Source organism: Cetorhinus maximus, chromosome 2 (assembly GCF_964194155.1).
Source record: "Cetorhinus maximus chromosome 2, sCetMax3.hap1.1, whole genome shotgun sequence".
Classification (NCBI taxonomy): Eukaryota; Metazoa; Chordata; class Chondrichthyes; order Lamniformes; family Cetorhinidae; genus Cetorhinus; species Cetorhinus maximus.
The window spans coordinates 45,493,455-45,510,403 of NC_135880.1; the positions used below are offsets into that span (position 1 = coordinate 45,493,455).

A 16,949-nucleotide genomic window follows, 5' to 3' on the forward strand; every position below is an offset into this window, starting at 1 on the left:
CGTAAGAGGAAGTTTAGCACTGAGGTGTAGTTGGCCTTTTGTAAGACACTTTAAATAATTAAGATAGTGTTTGACTTTCTTTAAACTTTTAAGAGAAATCTATAGAGGAAGGAAAAGCAGAAAATCGCTGAAGCCTGTACTATGAGATACATGCATTGGATGCTTCCAGTATCTTGGAACATCAAACATGCAGGATGCATCTCCTTTGACCTCAAAGATTTAATGCTAGAGGAGCAGGTAAGGGCACACTGGCTCATATAGGAATCTAAAGTGTATCTGAACTGCATATTATAGGTGATCAGACAACTGGGCAAGTGAGTTAGTTAGGAATGGAAGCGGGCGGTCAGCCATCACGGTAGGAAGATGAAATACAAAGTACATAGATTCTGTAAGTGTGCTTAAGTGGCAGGCAAATAGTCAGTACTGAATATCTACTACAACTCAATTAAATTCAACTCCTTGAAGCAAGTGAAGGTTGATCATTTGGATATTCGCACTGTGAATACAATATTTAGGGGGAGGCAGTGGAGTAGTGGTATTAGGAACATAGGAACAAGAGAAGACCATTCGGCCCATCAAGCCTGCTCCGCCATTCAATACGATCATGACTGATCGAACACTCCAATGCCTTCTACCCACACTATCCCCATAACCCTGTATGTTATTGTTAATCAGAAATCTATCAATTTCTACCTTAAACAGTCATTGGACTGGTAATCCAGAGACCCAGGGTAATGGGTTCGAATGGCAGATGGTGGGATTTGAATTCAATAAAAATCTGGAATTAAAAGTCTAATGATGACCATAAAACCATTGTCGATTGGTTCACAAATGCCCTTTAGGGAAGGAAATTTGCCTGGCCTACAGTGATTCCAGATCCATAGTATGTGGTTGACTCAAATGCCTTCTGAAATGGCCTAACAAGCCACTCAGTTGTATCAAACAGCCAAAAAGTCAATAAAAAGGAATGAAAAAGAAATGGACTACAGTGGTTCAAGGCAGCAGCTCACCACCACCTTCTCAAGGGCAATTAGGGATGGGCAATAAATGCTGGCCCAGCCAGTGACACCCACATCCCATAAATTAATAAAAAAATTAAAATCACAACAAAATTAGAAACTTGACCAACAGCAGCAAAAACTACAGGAGGACACAGGCTGGTTTGCAAAATGTGCAGCCAAATGGAACATGAAATTTATCATGGCGAAATGTGTAGTAGTGCACTTTGGGAAGACAGGAATTGCAAGTTTAAATTTCATGGAAAAACACTGAAGTGTATGCTGGAACATAATTTCATGAAAGCCTATGGGGTAGATATAACCATAAATTGGACAACAGCACGAATAGCAGCATAGATTTCAAGGGCAAGAGGTCATAATAAATTTGGGAAGGCAATTGCTAGACCACAATTTATTTTTCTTTATTCTTTCATTGGACATGGGCGTCACCAGCAAGGCCAGCATTTGTTGTCCATCCCTAATTGCCCTTGAAATTAGTGGTTTCTTAGGCCATTTCAGAGGGCAGTTAAGAAACAACCACATTGCTCAATTAGACTGTTGCATTCAGTTTCAGGTGTCATTATAGAAATAGCATTCAAACCAGACAGCATACAGTATAGATTCATCAAAATTATACCAGGAATGAGTGACACTAGTTATTTGATATACCTGAAATACTGGGATGATTGATTCACTGGCTTCTCTTGATGGACCCTGCACTGCATCCTGCTGGATTGGCATGTTGTTAGATATCAAAGTATCTATAGTTCTTGCCTCTGGAGCAAAGTAATCATCAGATCCAGTCTTAATGGCTTCACTGGCATCACTTCCTTCAATAATGGAGATATTTGGACTGAGCTCTGTGACCTCTTTGGTTGTAATACTTTTATCTTGTATTGCAACAACCTTTCCTTCATCAGTTGACACATCTTTCTTTACAATTGCTCTTCCTAAGTTTGGTTTAGGCTTCTGGAATCGGCTCCTTACTGCTAGAGCAGGTTTTGCTCTGGGTTCCTCTGGTTTCTCCATAGACCTGAAGCAGAAAGAAATAATAATATACAAAATCCAAATTTGGCACATTAAAACTGCGGCTGCTTTATTTAATTTTTCCCAGCCTTGTAGATTTTACACTGCAGAACAGGGTTCAAATAACATAGGGGCGGCAGGCAAATTTGCCATCAAAATCTCAAAAGCCCACAAAAAATTTAAAATAGGGAAAGAAAGGTCACACCTGTACATAATTCAGAGTTTGATTGGAGGAGTAGCGAGCTTGGAAGAGAGAATCTGTGAGAAAATGCTACTCCAGTCTCAGATTCAGTATCTCCCATGCTTATTGCTCCAGCTCCACCTATCACAGATTCCATCCCTCCCACACTTGCTGTTCCTCCAGAGACAGAATCTGTGATTGGAGGAGTCGCATGGACAGGAGGGAGGGAGTCTATGATTCGAGGTCGAACAGCAATGCATAAATTAGTGAGCTTTTCTTCATCTGGCTCAAATATATTTTACAATCTATTACATTGCAAGAAAACTCAGAAGCTTGGATGGTAACCAATGAAGAATATATTATGCAAGAAAATTCTTTGCATGCTGTGAGAATGGATGTTTTTAAAAATATTTTGGGGGAATATTGTGTTATTCTGTGAAGAAGGGTGTGTGTGTGTGCGTGCGTGTGTGTGTGCGCGCATGCGTGTGCGCAAGTCTGCATAAATTATTTAATTAAGCTGGGGAAAGGTTACTAGAAACAGGTTATCTGGGAGGTGAACACATGAAAGGATAGAGGCGTTAGATGTGCATTTTCAATAAGATATTATGATGGGTTTGAGGTACAAGCAAATAGGTTGGATCTAACATTTCCATTTTTAGATAAGTTGAGAGTTTATTTGAATATCAAAGGGAAGTCAGAAGTGACAAAATATTTTTGCATCTTACAGGAGTTCCATGGGTAGATTTTGTTGACCCGAAAGCAGAGACAAAATAGAAAGATGAAAGATTTTATATTGGGAGGGATTTGAGTTTCAAAGGGGTGTGAGAACAATGGAACCTACGATGAAAGGGCAGAGAAGGTATTTTAGGGTTTCTTTGGAGAGCTTGGGGATTGGCTGGTGGCGATGTGAGGAAGATCGCCTGGACACAGCACTAGGCGGGGAGAAGATGCAGTTTGAATCAGCCATCCAGTCAAGCCAGAAAAGTCTTGGGCTGTAAAAAGCAGTCTTGATTTTAAGAGGTCTTGTGGTAGGCCTTTAGTAAAGCTATAGCAATTTGCCTTGGGTAATATTACTGGATTTTTATAGTTAAACATCTATAAGGGAGTATTGTTTGGAAGATTTTTACTTGTGGGTCTGACCTAGTCTTCTGGGGAGATGTTTTGTAAGACTAATTTTAACTGTGTAACTGTAAAGTTATAGGCTTAAGTTTTCTTTTCTTCTTGTTAATAAAACTTTCACTTTTAAGTTTTAAAATCTCAAAAGTGTTACTGGACTTCTTGCTGCTGAGATCAGTATGTTTTCTTCTCGTTTTCAGAATACAAAAAGGTTTCCCTCTGGGATTTTGTTTGCTCAGCAATTAACATCTGTTGTGGTCATAACAATGCTAAAACTGAAATACTGTATCACAGAATATTCCCTTCCGATCAACCCTAATTGCTTTACAATTCACAAAACAGCTCTGTTTCACATGAGCCTAGTTATGCTGTGAGCAAGGGGCTCAGGAGAGGGGCGGGGAGGGCAGTGGCAGCATCGAGCAGGAAAAGCGGGGAGGGTAGCGGTGGGCAGGAGAGTTGGGGAGGGAGGTGGCGAGGCAAAATAACTCATTAATCATCCCTTCAAGAAACAAATGCTGGCTTTTGGATGTACTATGTTGGTACCCAGTGTGCAACATTGTGGAATGATGGGAAATGGTTGTATGACATATCTGCCAAAAATACCCAAGTCAGTTGGAGAATATATCAAGTGAAAATGGAGGAAATGCAGACAAAACATTTCCTGACAGTCAATGAGCACGTGACTAAGATGTTCCAACTGATGCCCTTTTCACGAGTGGTTAGAAATCAACAGACCGACGAGGAAGTCAGTCATACAGGCCCCCAAAAGGAGAATGTACCATGCTACAAAAGTGAAGAAATGTGTTGGCCATATCTAAGATAAGAAGGAGCCTCATAGATAGATCCTTCCCTAAAGGACATTAGTGAATCAGATGGGTTTTTACAACAATCGGCAATGGTTTCACCGTCATCATTAGGCTTTTAATTCCAGATTTTTATTGAATTCAAATTTGACCATCTGCTGTGGTGGGATTCGAACCCAGGTCCCCAGAGTGTTCCTCTGGATCTCTGAAATACTGGTCTAGTGACAATACCACCCATGCCACCACTTCCCAGGTTAAGGTAGCCATTTGGCCCATTAAACCTGTTTTAGCTCTTTGAAAGAGCTTCTAATTAGTACTACGCCCATGTTTTTTCCCTATAGTTCTGCAAATCTTTTCTTGTCAAATATTTGTCAAATATCCTTTTGAAGTTATCATGCCGTCTCTCAATGTTTTTCTAATTGTTGTAAATATGTCTTCTGGTGGTCAACCCTCCTGAAGTTACTGAAGTTTTTCTTTATTTACTCTATCAAAACCCTTCATGATTTTAAACAGCTCTCTAAAGCTGACACTAAATAATACAGCACGTATGTGCACAATAAGGAAGCTGATGAAAGAACCCAAACATGGGACAAGCGCCTTTTGGAAGAGCTGCCATATATCTATTTGTCTTATTATATATTTGTAATTTCCACAGTGGGCAGTAGGCTACTGTACAATCAATTTATCCCAGTTGTGGCTGACTTCATTCATGCCAGCTGTTATTATTCTTTTTCTGATTGCATGTTCCATTATCCAAATTCCACATTCTGCAGCTTCCCATTGAATGCCATTGCTTGATTCAATCATTCACGAATGACATAAAACTTCATCAGCCACACTAGGGTCTCTAGAGATGTTGTACATATTACCAAGGTCAACCATGCAGAAAGTCATTTGGTCTGTTACTAACCCCCATAAACTGCTCCTTGTGCCTGATCTCTGTTTCATTGTGTCAAATAGTTGGAATTTGAGACGAATCTGCTCTTAGTTTATTACTATAAATTGGGAATTGTGCATAGAATCCAAATTTCACAGAAAATAACAAAAACCTAAGGAAGAATGGTATCCTGAATGCATGTGAAATGAAAGAGGAGCCCCCAAAAACCAAAATGTAGCCCCGAAAAACAAAAAGTAGCCCTCAGCAAAATTAAGCTAGGCAGTTTTTTTTCAAAAAGAGCCCTTAAAAAAAATATTTTGATCCCTGCTACAGACATTGGCCCTTCACTAAGAAATCCTTAAAAACAGTTTCTTGGTAGTAATTAAGCTTTGCAGTTGTTCACTTTTATATTGTATTATTCATAGGAGCCAAGAATAATTCAGCAGTTGACATAATACCGTTTCATAGAATATGCCTTGTGAAGGAACTGAAAAATCAGATGGCAAAATCACTCTCAAATCTACTAAGCAACGGACTATGCCGCATCACCAAAAACAACCTGAGAGCAGATGATCTGTCTGTCTGCCCAATGAATGGTGCACTCTACTGAGACAAAACAAAAAAGACAAGAAAATGCAATTTATTACCGTGATTCAGTGGCAGCATCTTGTGCTTTACTTGCTAATATCTCCTCAGTTACAGTTTTACCACCTTCTATTGTTTCAGGCATCAGTACACTGCTGACCTCCTATACAAAAGTAAAACCAGTTCAAGGTTATACTGAATTTGGGGGAAAAAAAGCCATTCAGAAAAAGTCATAAAGAGATTAATTTTGCTGCTGGGAAAACAAATCTCAAAGCTCACAAGCCCTTTCCTGATGTCAAAATAGTTGTGTAATTTTGTCCAATACTGTAGGTGCCACTACTGGCATCCCTTCCAGACCGTTTAGGAATCGCATACAAACAAAGTTAATCTTGTAAGTTGAAAATTGATATCAGGCACTGTATTGAAATCCTACAAGGCTGCCATATAAACAGGAGTTTAAATAATCAAACAGCACGAAGAACATGAATTATCCAGTGGACCCAACACTGCTATTAGGTGCACCATGTAAGAATATTTATATAATCATAGAATGGTAATAGCATAGGAGGCCATTCAGCCCATTATGTCTGTTCTGGCTCTCTGAAAAAGCACGTCACCTATTGCTACTTCCTTGCCTTTTCCCTATAGCACTGCATTTTTTTTCCTTTTCAGTCAATGGTTCAATTCCATTTTGAAAACCTCAATTGACCCTGCCTCCACCACACTCTCAGACAGTGCATTGCTAATCACTCAATGCATGAAAATGTTTTTCCTTATGTCGCCATTGCTTCTTTCGACAATCTGTGCCCTCTGATTCTCAATTCTTCCACCAGTGGGAACAGTTTCTCCCTAACTAATCTCAAGATTTTCAATACCTCTAACAAATTTCCTTTCAACCTTCTCTTCTCCTCTTATATTTTTAGACTTACTTCTACTAGCTACTGTTGCTATGCTCTTCATTTCGAGTCCTGTACCACAAAGTTCTGAAGGTGGAAAGAAAATAAATGTATTTATATCTAGCACCTTTCACAATCTTGGACCTCCCAAAGCTCTTCATAGTAAAAGTACTTTTGAAGTGTAGTCCCTATTGTAACATAGGAAATCCCAGTTTGCACACAGCACTTCCACAAACAGTAATGTAATAATGACCAGGCAATCTGTGTTTGTGATTATGTTTGAGGGTTAAATATTGCCAGGGCACAGTGGAGAACTCCCCTACTCTTCACTGAAATTGTGCCACTGGATCATTTACATCCACCTAAGGGGGCAGATGAGGCCTCGGTTTAACGTCTCAACAATGCACTCCTTGAATGCTGCACTGGAGTGTCAATATTGATTTTTGGGCTCTAGTTCTAGAATGGGACTTGAAACCATAATCTTCCAACTCAAGAAAGAGGGCTGCCAAATGAATTGCAGCTGATTTCTGGCTTTAACAAGCACACAGGTACAGCTTGTTAGCCAAAGGATTTCTCCCAACGGTTGGTGCAATTAATGAATCACAGTACAGTGAAAATTATAGAAACGGGCATGCTCTAAAAACAGACACCTGCAAAAATACTTATTGAGACCCCCCAAGTAACTTGTATGATGCAACATACAAGAGGCAATGTGAAACCACAAGCACTCGCAAAGTATAAAACACAAATAGTAGCCTTCAATGCACCAAGCCGTTTTATGACTTTAAACACAGGGCACAACCTATAGAATCGGAATCACATGTACTTCTCCTTGCAAGTTGTTTCCTGTGCAAAGTGGCAGCCATTTTATGAGAGAGACTCCTTTTGTGACCCAGCAGCCATAGCAAAAGAGAAACTGTTCTAACTTGAGGTGAGAATTTCTTTCAGAAAACTAACAACTGCCTCATCCTGACCTGTATGCACAGGCCTTACCACACTTCCAGGTGCAAACAACGGGGGGGGCACCATTCCTTCCTACCCCAACATCAATGCACTCTTTCAGCTACTTCTGGAAGCTGTTCCCCTCTGACTTTGCCATCATCATCTTCTCCTCAGCTTTTGATGGTTGATCTACTTATTTGAAGAGCTTTGGCCTTGGGTAGTGAAGCTGGATACCCATCCTAGGTTTCTTTGTATTTCTGCTGGTCTTGAGTGATAAACAGGCATGTGGATCCCCAGCCACCAGTCAGTCTTCCTGCAGACTCACTGCTCAACCAGAAAACTGCAGTTTCATTCATGGAGTGATTTTTTTTCTGTTTTCCATCTCAAATGTTATCAATCCATTCTAAAGCTTGTTTGTGGAAGCTTCAATGTACTTGCACAATCTGTCATCACATTTCTCTCTCACTCTGATGTGTGACTACCCTAACTTTACTAAGTAGAACTGAGAACTATACTTCATTACTGAAGTTATACTCCAAGTGGGAATTTCAATTGTAGAACTGTGAAATGAACAGAGCCAAATTCTGATGTGTGGGAGGGGGATTCTTAGCATTGTTACAGCTTATTAGGAGCAGATCATAGACTCAGCTGGTTCTTCAATTTTTTTCCTATCCGTTCACGGGATGTGGGCATCGCTGGCTAGGCCAGCACTTATTGCTCATCCCTAATTACCCTTGTTCAGGGAGCATTTAAGAGTCAACCACATTGCTGCGGGTCTGGAGTCACATGTAAGCCAGACCAGGATGGCAGATTTCCTTCCCTAAAGGACATTAGTGATCTAGATAGGTTTTTACGACAATCGGCAATGATTTCGTGGTCATCATCAAACTAATAATTCCAGATTATTTTATTGAATTCAAATTTCACCATCTGCATGGTGGGATTTGAAGCCGGGTCCCTAGAATACTAATATCCTGGGTCTCTGGAATACTAGTCCAGTGACAATACCACTATGCTATCGCCTCCCATTGCTGGGAAAACATTTTACAGTGCATACAATGACCATTTTTAAAATAAGAATACCGGCAAAAAAAAAGATAACTGATGCCAGTCCCCAGAATGTCCATAATTTGCAGGTTTCACTGTATACTTAAAGAACAGTATATATTTTACACACCTTTTCAGACATTTCATTATTCATGATATCAGAAGATTCATCATTGGGAGCATCCTGATCCTGCACAGATGATTCTTTCACTTTGTCACTCTTGTCTTCCTTTACATCATCGTAAGATGCAAAAGCTTCTGAAGCAGTTTTATCACTCCCTTTTCCACCTGCTCTTTTTCTTCCAACCACTTTTAAGTTGGGTTTAGGCTTCTGGAGGCAAACATGTTGTGATTTCTTATCATTTTCTGTTGTAACTGGTGAGGTTGCTTCTGATACTGCTACACTTTCATGGTCACTGAAACAAATATTTAAACACCAGAATAACTTCAAAATGAAATTGACAAATTTAAAATGCAACCTAATTTTCAAGATTCATGCTACACCACTAGCATTGACCAATTAACTTGGAAAAATACAGTGGAATCCTAAGAAATATTTCTCATTGGCATGCAGTTCGCGGCTACAAACCTCCACTTTTACCTTAATTTTGTTTCTTTTTTGTGTTCGCCAAGATTAGGATTTCTGTTTTGGGAATGTGTCGTTTCTACTTTGAACACCAAATGTCAGAATGAAGCACTCCCAGTGCAAACGTAAAGTTCTGTGCAAACAATGTGACTTAACCGCAACCACAAGAAAAGCACTCCTTATCACACCATGATGATTTTCTGTCAATTTTCTATTGCACCCAAGTTCTTGAAACAAAATTAATGAACAAACGCTCCTTGAACAATCATACTATTCAGAGGCGTTGCAGCTTCGTGAGTAGACGCAACAGTCACAAGGATGTCTTTACTCTTCTAAAATTACAGCATTACAATTCCTAGAACAACGTTTCTTTTGGAAAAGGTTTAATCCATGAATTTTACTTTAACTTGTTCTTATGCAGAATATATTATTTGCATTATTTTTGTTTTCTGAAATTACTGTTTCAAGTTTATTTTATTCCATTAGCTATCCAATATAACTAACATTTCCTCAGATACATTACTTAACAAGCTAAGAACCTCAGCTTATCAAGATGTTACATATGGATCTCTGACACTGAGCAATAGCCTCATTGCATACTTTGTACTACCCAAGGCCCTTGCTTCCTTATGCTGCACCAACTAAAAATGCATTGAGTATTCCAGATGTATCCTAACCAGAGTATTGTTCAGCTTCCAAGGATTTGAACTTAACTGGCTTAGCAATATAATTGTTTAGTTTACTTATTATCGCACTGTTTGGCCAACATCTTTGGATCTCTTCCACTTTCTGCATGGAAAGTTCTAGCACATCAATGTGCTTGCTAGCTTTACCTTCATTTCATGTATTGTGTTGTATTTTTCCATTTTGAATTTCAAAATTTCAAAAACCCAGTGAAGTCAAAAGCTTTGTTTTATAGCTTGCATGTCTCCTCTGCCTCCATTGTTTTCCCCCTCCTCACCATCACCACCATTCTGATGCCCACTCCAAATACAACCATATTTAGGACATTTAACCCCAAGTTAGTTATGGACACCTGGAACAGGAAAGATCCCTTAACAAATCCCTGGGGCACTCCACCAATACCTCCCCACCCACCCCATTTGTAACCCAGTTCCCTTCATAACTACCTGCAATTTCCTTTCTTGTAGGAAGGTCATCAGGGACCTTTATTTGTAAAAGAATGTGTTATGAGAGAATTTTATCAAACATTTTGTTGGCATAGGTACATACCTTCATTAGGTCAATTTTTGTCTGCTTTTCACCAAGTGTATATTTATTTGTCAGGCATAAAGCAGAAGGGAAAAAAAGAGCCTGTGTGTATCACTCCCACTTATGGGGCCTATTGGGGTGAGGGACAGTAGAGCATTTGAACTTGGAGTAGGCACAAGCCTGTAAATGTAATTTTAATTCAGCAGGATGACAACAGCATGCCTCACGCATCGTTTTCTGGTTAAAGATGGTATTACAGTACTGGAGAGAGGGGATGTTCCAGAGGGGTCAAGGAGGTCATGTTGATCTTGTATAAGACATTAGCTAGGCCTCAACTGGAGTACTGCGTCCAGTTCTGAGTGCCATACTTGAGGAAAGATGTGAAGGCATTGGATAGAAACAGAGGAGATTCACAAGAATGACTCCTGGGATGAAGAACTGTAACTATGAGGTTAGATTGGAGAGGTTGGGACTGTTTTCCTTGGAGAAAAGAAGGCTGAGAGGAGACTTGATAGAGGTATTTACGATCCTGAGGGCTATGGACAGGGTAAATAGTGAGAAACTGTTCCCACTCAAGGCAGCATCAAGAACTAAAGGGCAAAAATTAAAAATAATTGGCAAAAGGAGTAAATGTGATGTAAGGGAAAACTTTTTCCACCCAGAAGGTGGTTGGAGTCTGGAACAAACTTCCTGAAAGGGTGGTGGAGGCAGGTTCGATCAAGGTATTCAAAAGTGATTGCTACCTGAAAAGAGAGAACGTGCAAGGCTGTGATAAGGCAGGGGAATGGGACTAGGTAGAATGTGCTTTCAGAGAGCCAGTGCAGACTTGATGGGCCAAATGGCCTCCTTCTGCACTGTAACAATACTGTGATTTACACATCATGGAGGCCCAAATGTGGTTGTGCTACAGCAAGTGGGCCTTAATGCTTGCACCCAGTTCCCTCAGCTCAGGTGACAGGTGAATGAACAGGCGAATGGACAGGCAACAAAGAGTCATCAAAAAGGCATGTACCTTTTACTTTAAATAGAAGGACAATTGCCAGGGTGAGGGGCCAGCTTTGGATAGCAGCTAGGAGACCCCAAAACTACAGTCATTACATTAAAAGCACTATATAAACACAATTTACCTTAAGGGTTTATTTTTATCATTGCGCTTCTCTTTTCTCTTAGTTTCTGATGAAGGCCGTTTGTTTTCAGAGGTCCCTTGATTAGTTGATATTTCACCATTGACCATATGGTATTCATCTCCGCCTTCTGCAATTTGCTCCCCAACACTGTCTTCTTGATCAGAATTCGAAGTTGAAGATTTCTGGATTCCTATTCAAATTGTTTACCAAAAAAATAATCTTTATGGCAACTGGAGCCAGAAAAAAGCATTTTGTATTCACTTAACTTCAAATTCATGTGGGTTAGTTTCCCTTCAGGCAATATGCATAGCTTTATAAATCTGTTTGATGTAGCGGCACAACGGAATTGAGTTCAAGCATACTGCTTTATACTGCTTTACAGAGTGCAACTATTGTTATTCTATTATTTTTTTATTCTAAAAGTGTTGTTGCCTTAATGGGACAGGATAGCACATGAGCCAGGCATGCTCCAATGCCTGGTCCAAAATAGTCTGTTTAGCCAAAATGATCTGAGAGTGTTTGTAAGCTAATTGTTTGCAGCTACAACTGCTGAGCCTGATCCGGTCCTCACCTTATGTTTATGCATGCACATCTACAAAAAGTACTGCTAGATAGTAAAGAGAAGAAGGAACTATTACAACTGTTACATTCCTAATCCAGGAATATTGTGGCCAATTGCAGCATGTCTACTATTACCCATGCCAATATCAACTAATTTGACACAGACCAAGAATCTATCTTGTGACATGTAGTGCAGTCTCAGCTACACACTTAATATTCACCCCAGATATTCTATTTGGTTCAGTACCAAAGCAAGCCCTTACTTCCTAGAGTGCACAAAGAATCTAGGATACTGCAGCAATCCCAAGAGCCTAACAAAACCCCATGACACTATTTCAATTTATTGAATAATTCACACATTTAAGTTGCCTTTGACTGTTAACTGCACTTCAAACACAATGACCAAAGCAAGCAGGCAACAGAGTGCTGTTAGAGCATCTAGTGCTGTTACACATGCATGTCTCCCTGATAACTACCAAACTTTCATTATTTGCTCTCTAGGCTGTAATGTATTTCAACAGTCTGAGTTATTTTCTGTAAATGAACTTGGCATTTTAAGTTGATTGGTATCAAAAGAAGAAAAAACCAATGCATCACAGGCAAAAACGCTCAACTTCGGTCAGAATATATTTCGGCCTGCAATTTTCAACTTCCCAGTTGTGGCGTTTTGTAAAGTCAAATAGTAACCAGCCACTTGCTCATGAAAAGGAAACTTGAAGGGGGTCAGTCACAACAGGTATCTCCTGTACTTCCCAGCAGCCAGCTAAAGAGCACCAATGACAGAGGACTAGCAATATCTTGGCTTTTCAATGAAAGTACACTGAACTGGCTTGAGGGGTTGGCTGGAGGAAGAGAACTTCAGAAGAGATGAATGATAAAACGCAACAAAACAAATCACAGAATCACCATCATTGCTACAACAGCGAATACTGCAAATCCTGAAATATGGGCAGGGTCAGAATGAAGAACTGAACCTCTTTCAGCAAGTACAAAGGCAGATTGTACCAGGATGTTAGAGACATAGGCTGTCACTATAATTAAGTTTCTGAACCTTTCTGCTTTTCCCCTTCCAAGTAATTTTATTTAGAAGCTCCTTTTAGATCTGTTGCAGCAGAGACTGTTTACCAAAGTCTCCAATGATGCTCTTCTTGGATTAACACCCTCATGATTTTGTTCTCTGTCAACCATCTTGCCCACAGTTGGTGCATGGCCTGGAGAAGAATGGGGGAAAACAGGACTGATCGCCTTTAATACAATAGATAGAGAACTCAACAATTCTTACCTTTCTTGCACTGCCGTACTTCCTGCTTTGGTTCCTGAGAACAACTTTCCTCCTGAGGTGGTTCTTCAGCAGTTTTTTGTACTGCTGGGTCTGCAGCAACTTCTTTTTTCCGTTTTCGCTTGCGTTTGATTGGGAGGGGCTTTGATATAGTTTCTCTTTTCTGTGTATCTTCCTGACCTTCTCCACTGCAAGATGCATCAGTTCCCTCCACTACAGCATTAGCGTCAGCTTCAACTAATTCAGTGTCACCAACTTCAACTGGATCAGGGTCATCAGGATCACTTTCTATCTCTGTCACTTTCTTTCCTAAATGCACAAGATATGTAAAAAGACATAAGATAACAAGCATTCATTGTTACAGAACCCTTTGCATGTGTACAACTTTTGCAAGTTTACAAGCAAATTATACAACAGGGAAAATGCACACCAAAGGGGCAAAAAAATTCAGTTCAAAAATGCCATACTTCATAGATCCATCAGTTGTTTTCTTTGTCAAAAATTATCCAACTCAGTATCCCAAGGACCAAAAGTTTACTTTTACACATATTTTCTAATGTATAAGACATTATAATCTCATTGCAATGGAATGAGTTTTGATACAATTTATTTCTCTACATTCAGTGTAAAAATGTTTATCAAAAATATTTCAGTAGATAGATTCCACAATGGAAGAGAGAGGTCATTAGCACAGATAGAAATCTAATTTGCATCTGCTGGCACAAATGCAATGATTATGATTTGCTTGCTCATCAAGATGAGCAATAAGTACTGGAAAAGGAACACCTTTCATTCACCAAGTGTCAGCATTAAGGCACACTCAAGTACAGTACAGTCAGAAATAGTTAAAGCTCTGTTACTCTGCCGTAAAAATGCACTTCTGCCCTGTTTATTCAACCCGAACTTTACTAATGCTTCTCATTAAGGTCAGTTGATATCACAGTCAGTGCTTCACAGCAAGTAAAACAGAATAACTCTACTTTAAGAACAGCTCTGAAGCTGAGCAACAGAAATGGTGTGCATATGTATGTTACCTTTTTGATATGAGCACACAGGTTTCTCTATTCAGCACTGTCACCAAAGGATAAGCCTAAAGGCTCCATAAGTTTACATCTGTGGATCTTCTCTTATGAAGTGCTAATGTAAATACCAAGCCATATATCATGATGCTGGTGCAGAGTGGAGGATCAGGTATGGACAATGCGCAACTACACAACAAAACTGAATAGACAGCATTAAACACTTATTTAAAGATACTTGAAAGGGCTTCCCACAACACTCAGCTGGCTAAGGAGCAGCAGAACTACATATATGCATATGGTAGGTTCCAAGTTTGATTGCTGACCATGCTGACCTCAGACAAGGCAACAACTAGGATATCACAAGTAGCTTTGGAACTCTTGGGGTTGGGAAAATGAATTAGGTTACCGTTTCCAATGGCTATCCAGTAACTCCTGCTGAAAGTGTATATGTGGCTACATCTGCTATGACAGGTAAAGGTTTGGCTAAGATGTCCACATGGCCAAATATCCTCTGGCATTCACTCCCTTGGTTACCATCACTTGAACCATATACTGGGTGGAAACCAATGTTTGTGAAACCATATTGAAGTAACGCATTAATGACTTTGGGAGAAGTTGGAGGTGGAAGCATGGAGGGAAGAGGGAGAAAAATGGCAGTAAAAGGGAGCTAACAGGAAGCACTGCGTTCAGTAAATTAGTTTTTAAATGCCCTTAAAAGTCACGATTCCTTCCTCATAAGTTTTATTTTAAAAATATTTGAGCTTTGTCGTAACATGACAGATTTTGACAGCTCCCATTATAACAAGAATGAGGCCATTCTGTCACACACCATCTAAAATGGTCAATTTTCTAAAGCAAGACTTTAAAAAAAAAAGGATAGTATTCTAACATGCCGTCAGAGTACCACATTAGTGCAGTGTCTCAGTGCCTGTAATCCCAACTTCAAATAATTATTTCTAATCAGCCTTTCTCTAAACAATGATCTCAACTTTAGCCTAGTTTAGCCATTAGCAGTAACCAAGGTACGTTTTTACCCAGAGAAGGAAAAATGATCAAGGTCGCTACCTCAGATTATCCAAACAGCCCTTCTTGGTTGGCCATTATGACTCAATGGTACAAGACGTTTAGATCTCTGTTGTTTCACTCTCAACTTTCAATCTCAGTTTAAGGCAAAGGGCCCAAAAAATTCCAAAGATATGGAACTATAGTTAAGGTCTTTAAAAAGAGTATATGTTGATTTTGAAATACAAAATCAATGCTACATAGTAGTTTGAAGAAAGTACCGTCTTTGTTGGTTTGCTGTAAAATGGCCATGACTGAAGATAATTAAATATTTTAAAGCTATTTTACCTTTCCTGTTCCGTTTGGTCGTTGATGGCTTCCTTGGAACTTGGCTTTTGGTTTTCTCATTCCTTTCTTTCTTCCTCTTTGATTCCGCTTCCAAAACGCGGGTTAACAGGTCTCCAAAAAATTCCAGATCAAGTGGCTTCTTCTCCTCTATGTGACAACGAGCAAATTGAAACGTACCAAAGCAAGACACCCATCAATGTAGAACAAACACTGATGGGGTACAAGGTGACAAGCTAAAACTTCAACTTCCAAGCAAAGTAGAAACAATGGAGCAACTGTGTATTATTATTAAAAGAAACACTGGGCCCACAGGGCCATTGAGCCATATGGGAAACCACAGACTCCACACAAAGCAAACAAGTTAGGAAAACCAGTCCAGCAGTAAATCTTCTCTTAAAATTAGCAAGATTTAATAGGCTGATTGCTTACTGCTCATTTTCCCATACCCTTAGCAATCCAAATATCATGATGTTCACTCCTGTGGTATCACTGCTCTCCAGTTACGCTGTTAGTGTTCAAATTGCTTGCTTGGTCTTCACACCTTATGCAAGCATGCAATAGTATCACTGAAGTAGAGAATCTTCTGCCCATTTAAAAACTAGCATACTTACTGAATGCTTTGTCAATCCTCCACGAATTCAATTTTTCTTCACGTTTAAACTTGTTCTGCGGAAAAAAAACTGTTGATAAAAATATTTTTCATTTTTGTAAAAGTGATTGTTTAAACTTTTTTTCCCTGTATCTTGTGTATACTATATAAAATGTTGGTAAAGACAAGGATGCTTACATGTTCCAACTTGCAATAGAGCAACATGCATTTGTTTTGATATACAGGTCAATACCCTGCTTCTGCAAGACCCAAAAATGCATATTCGTTGGGCCAAATGGCCTCCATCTGTATTGTAAAGTTCTATGATTCGATAAACTACTAGATGATTAGAGAACAAGGTTCAGAAGACAATTGAAATTACCTTTATTTCTATTCTTGTCCTGTTGGGGAACAGTTGGCCAATCATAGAAAAATCTGTCCCAACCATACTGATTGCTAGAAAGAACATGTCTGTTTCTGGAAAGAATTAAAACGTAGAAATTTACTAAAAGGAACCAACATATTACAAATAGAATCAACACAAGGCAAAAAAATTACTTTTTTTAAAACAAAAATTATGCCACATTAAAACAAAATAAAAAGAAATTGCAGAACATTAGAAAGAGTTACTAGCATCTCTTTAAATGTGTACGTTACAACACACAACTGTGCCAAAGTCTTAGTACAACACTGTCAGCTCTTTTACAACTTACATTTTTTTTACATTCATGGGATATGGATATTGCTGGCAA

At 39.3% G+C, this 16,949-nt stretch overlaps 1 protein-coding gene across 4 annotated transcripts in view; it reads right to left on the bottom strand.

Annotated features, from left to right (window-relative positions):
* Positions 1-16,949, bottom strand: part of LOC144693924 (uncharacterized) — a 129,364-nt gene that overhangs the window by 51,797 nt on the left and 60,618 nt on the right. For all 4 annotated transcript variants that reach the window (XM_078564163.1, XM_078564154.1, XM_078564146.1 and 1 more), the window contains exons 8-15: positions 16,580-16,674; positions 16,220-16,274; positions 15,609-15,755; positions 13,240-13,545; positions 11,397-11,586; positions 8,602-8,887; positions 5,649-5,749; positions 1,668-2,031 (exon numbers count right to left, since the gene is read on the bottom strand). In XM_078564163.1, the coding sequence (XP_078420289.1) occupies positions 1,668-2,031; positions 5,649-5,749; positions 8,602-8,887; positions 11,397-11,586; positions 13,240-13,545; positions 15,609-15,755; positions 16,220-16,274; positions 16,580-16,674 (1,544 nt within the window). The remainder of the gene's footprint in view (positions 1-1,667; positions 2,032-5,648; positions 5,750-8,601; positions 8,888-11,396; positions 11,587-13,239; positions 13,546-15,608; positions 15,756-16,219; positions 16,275-16,579; positions 16,675-16,949) is intronic.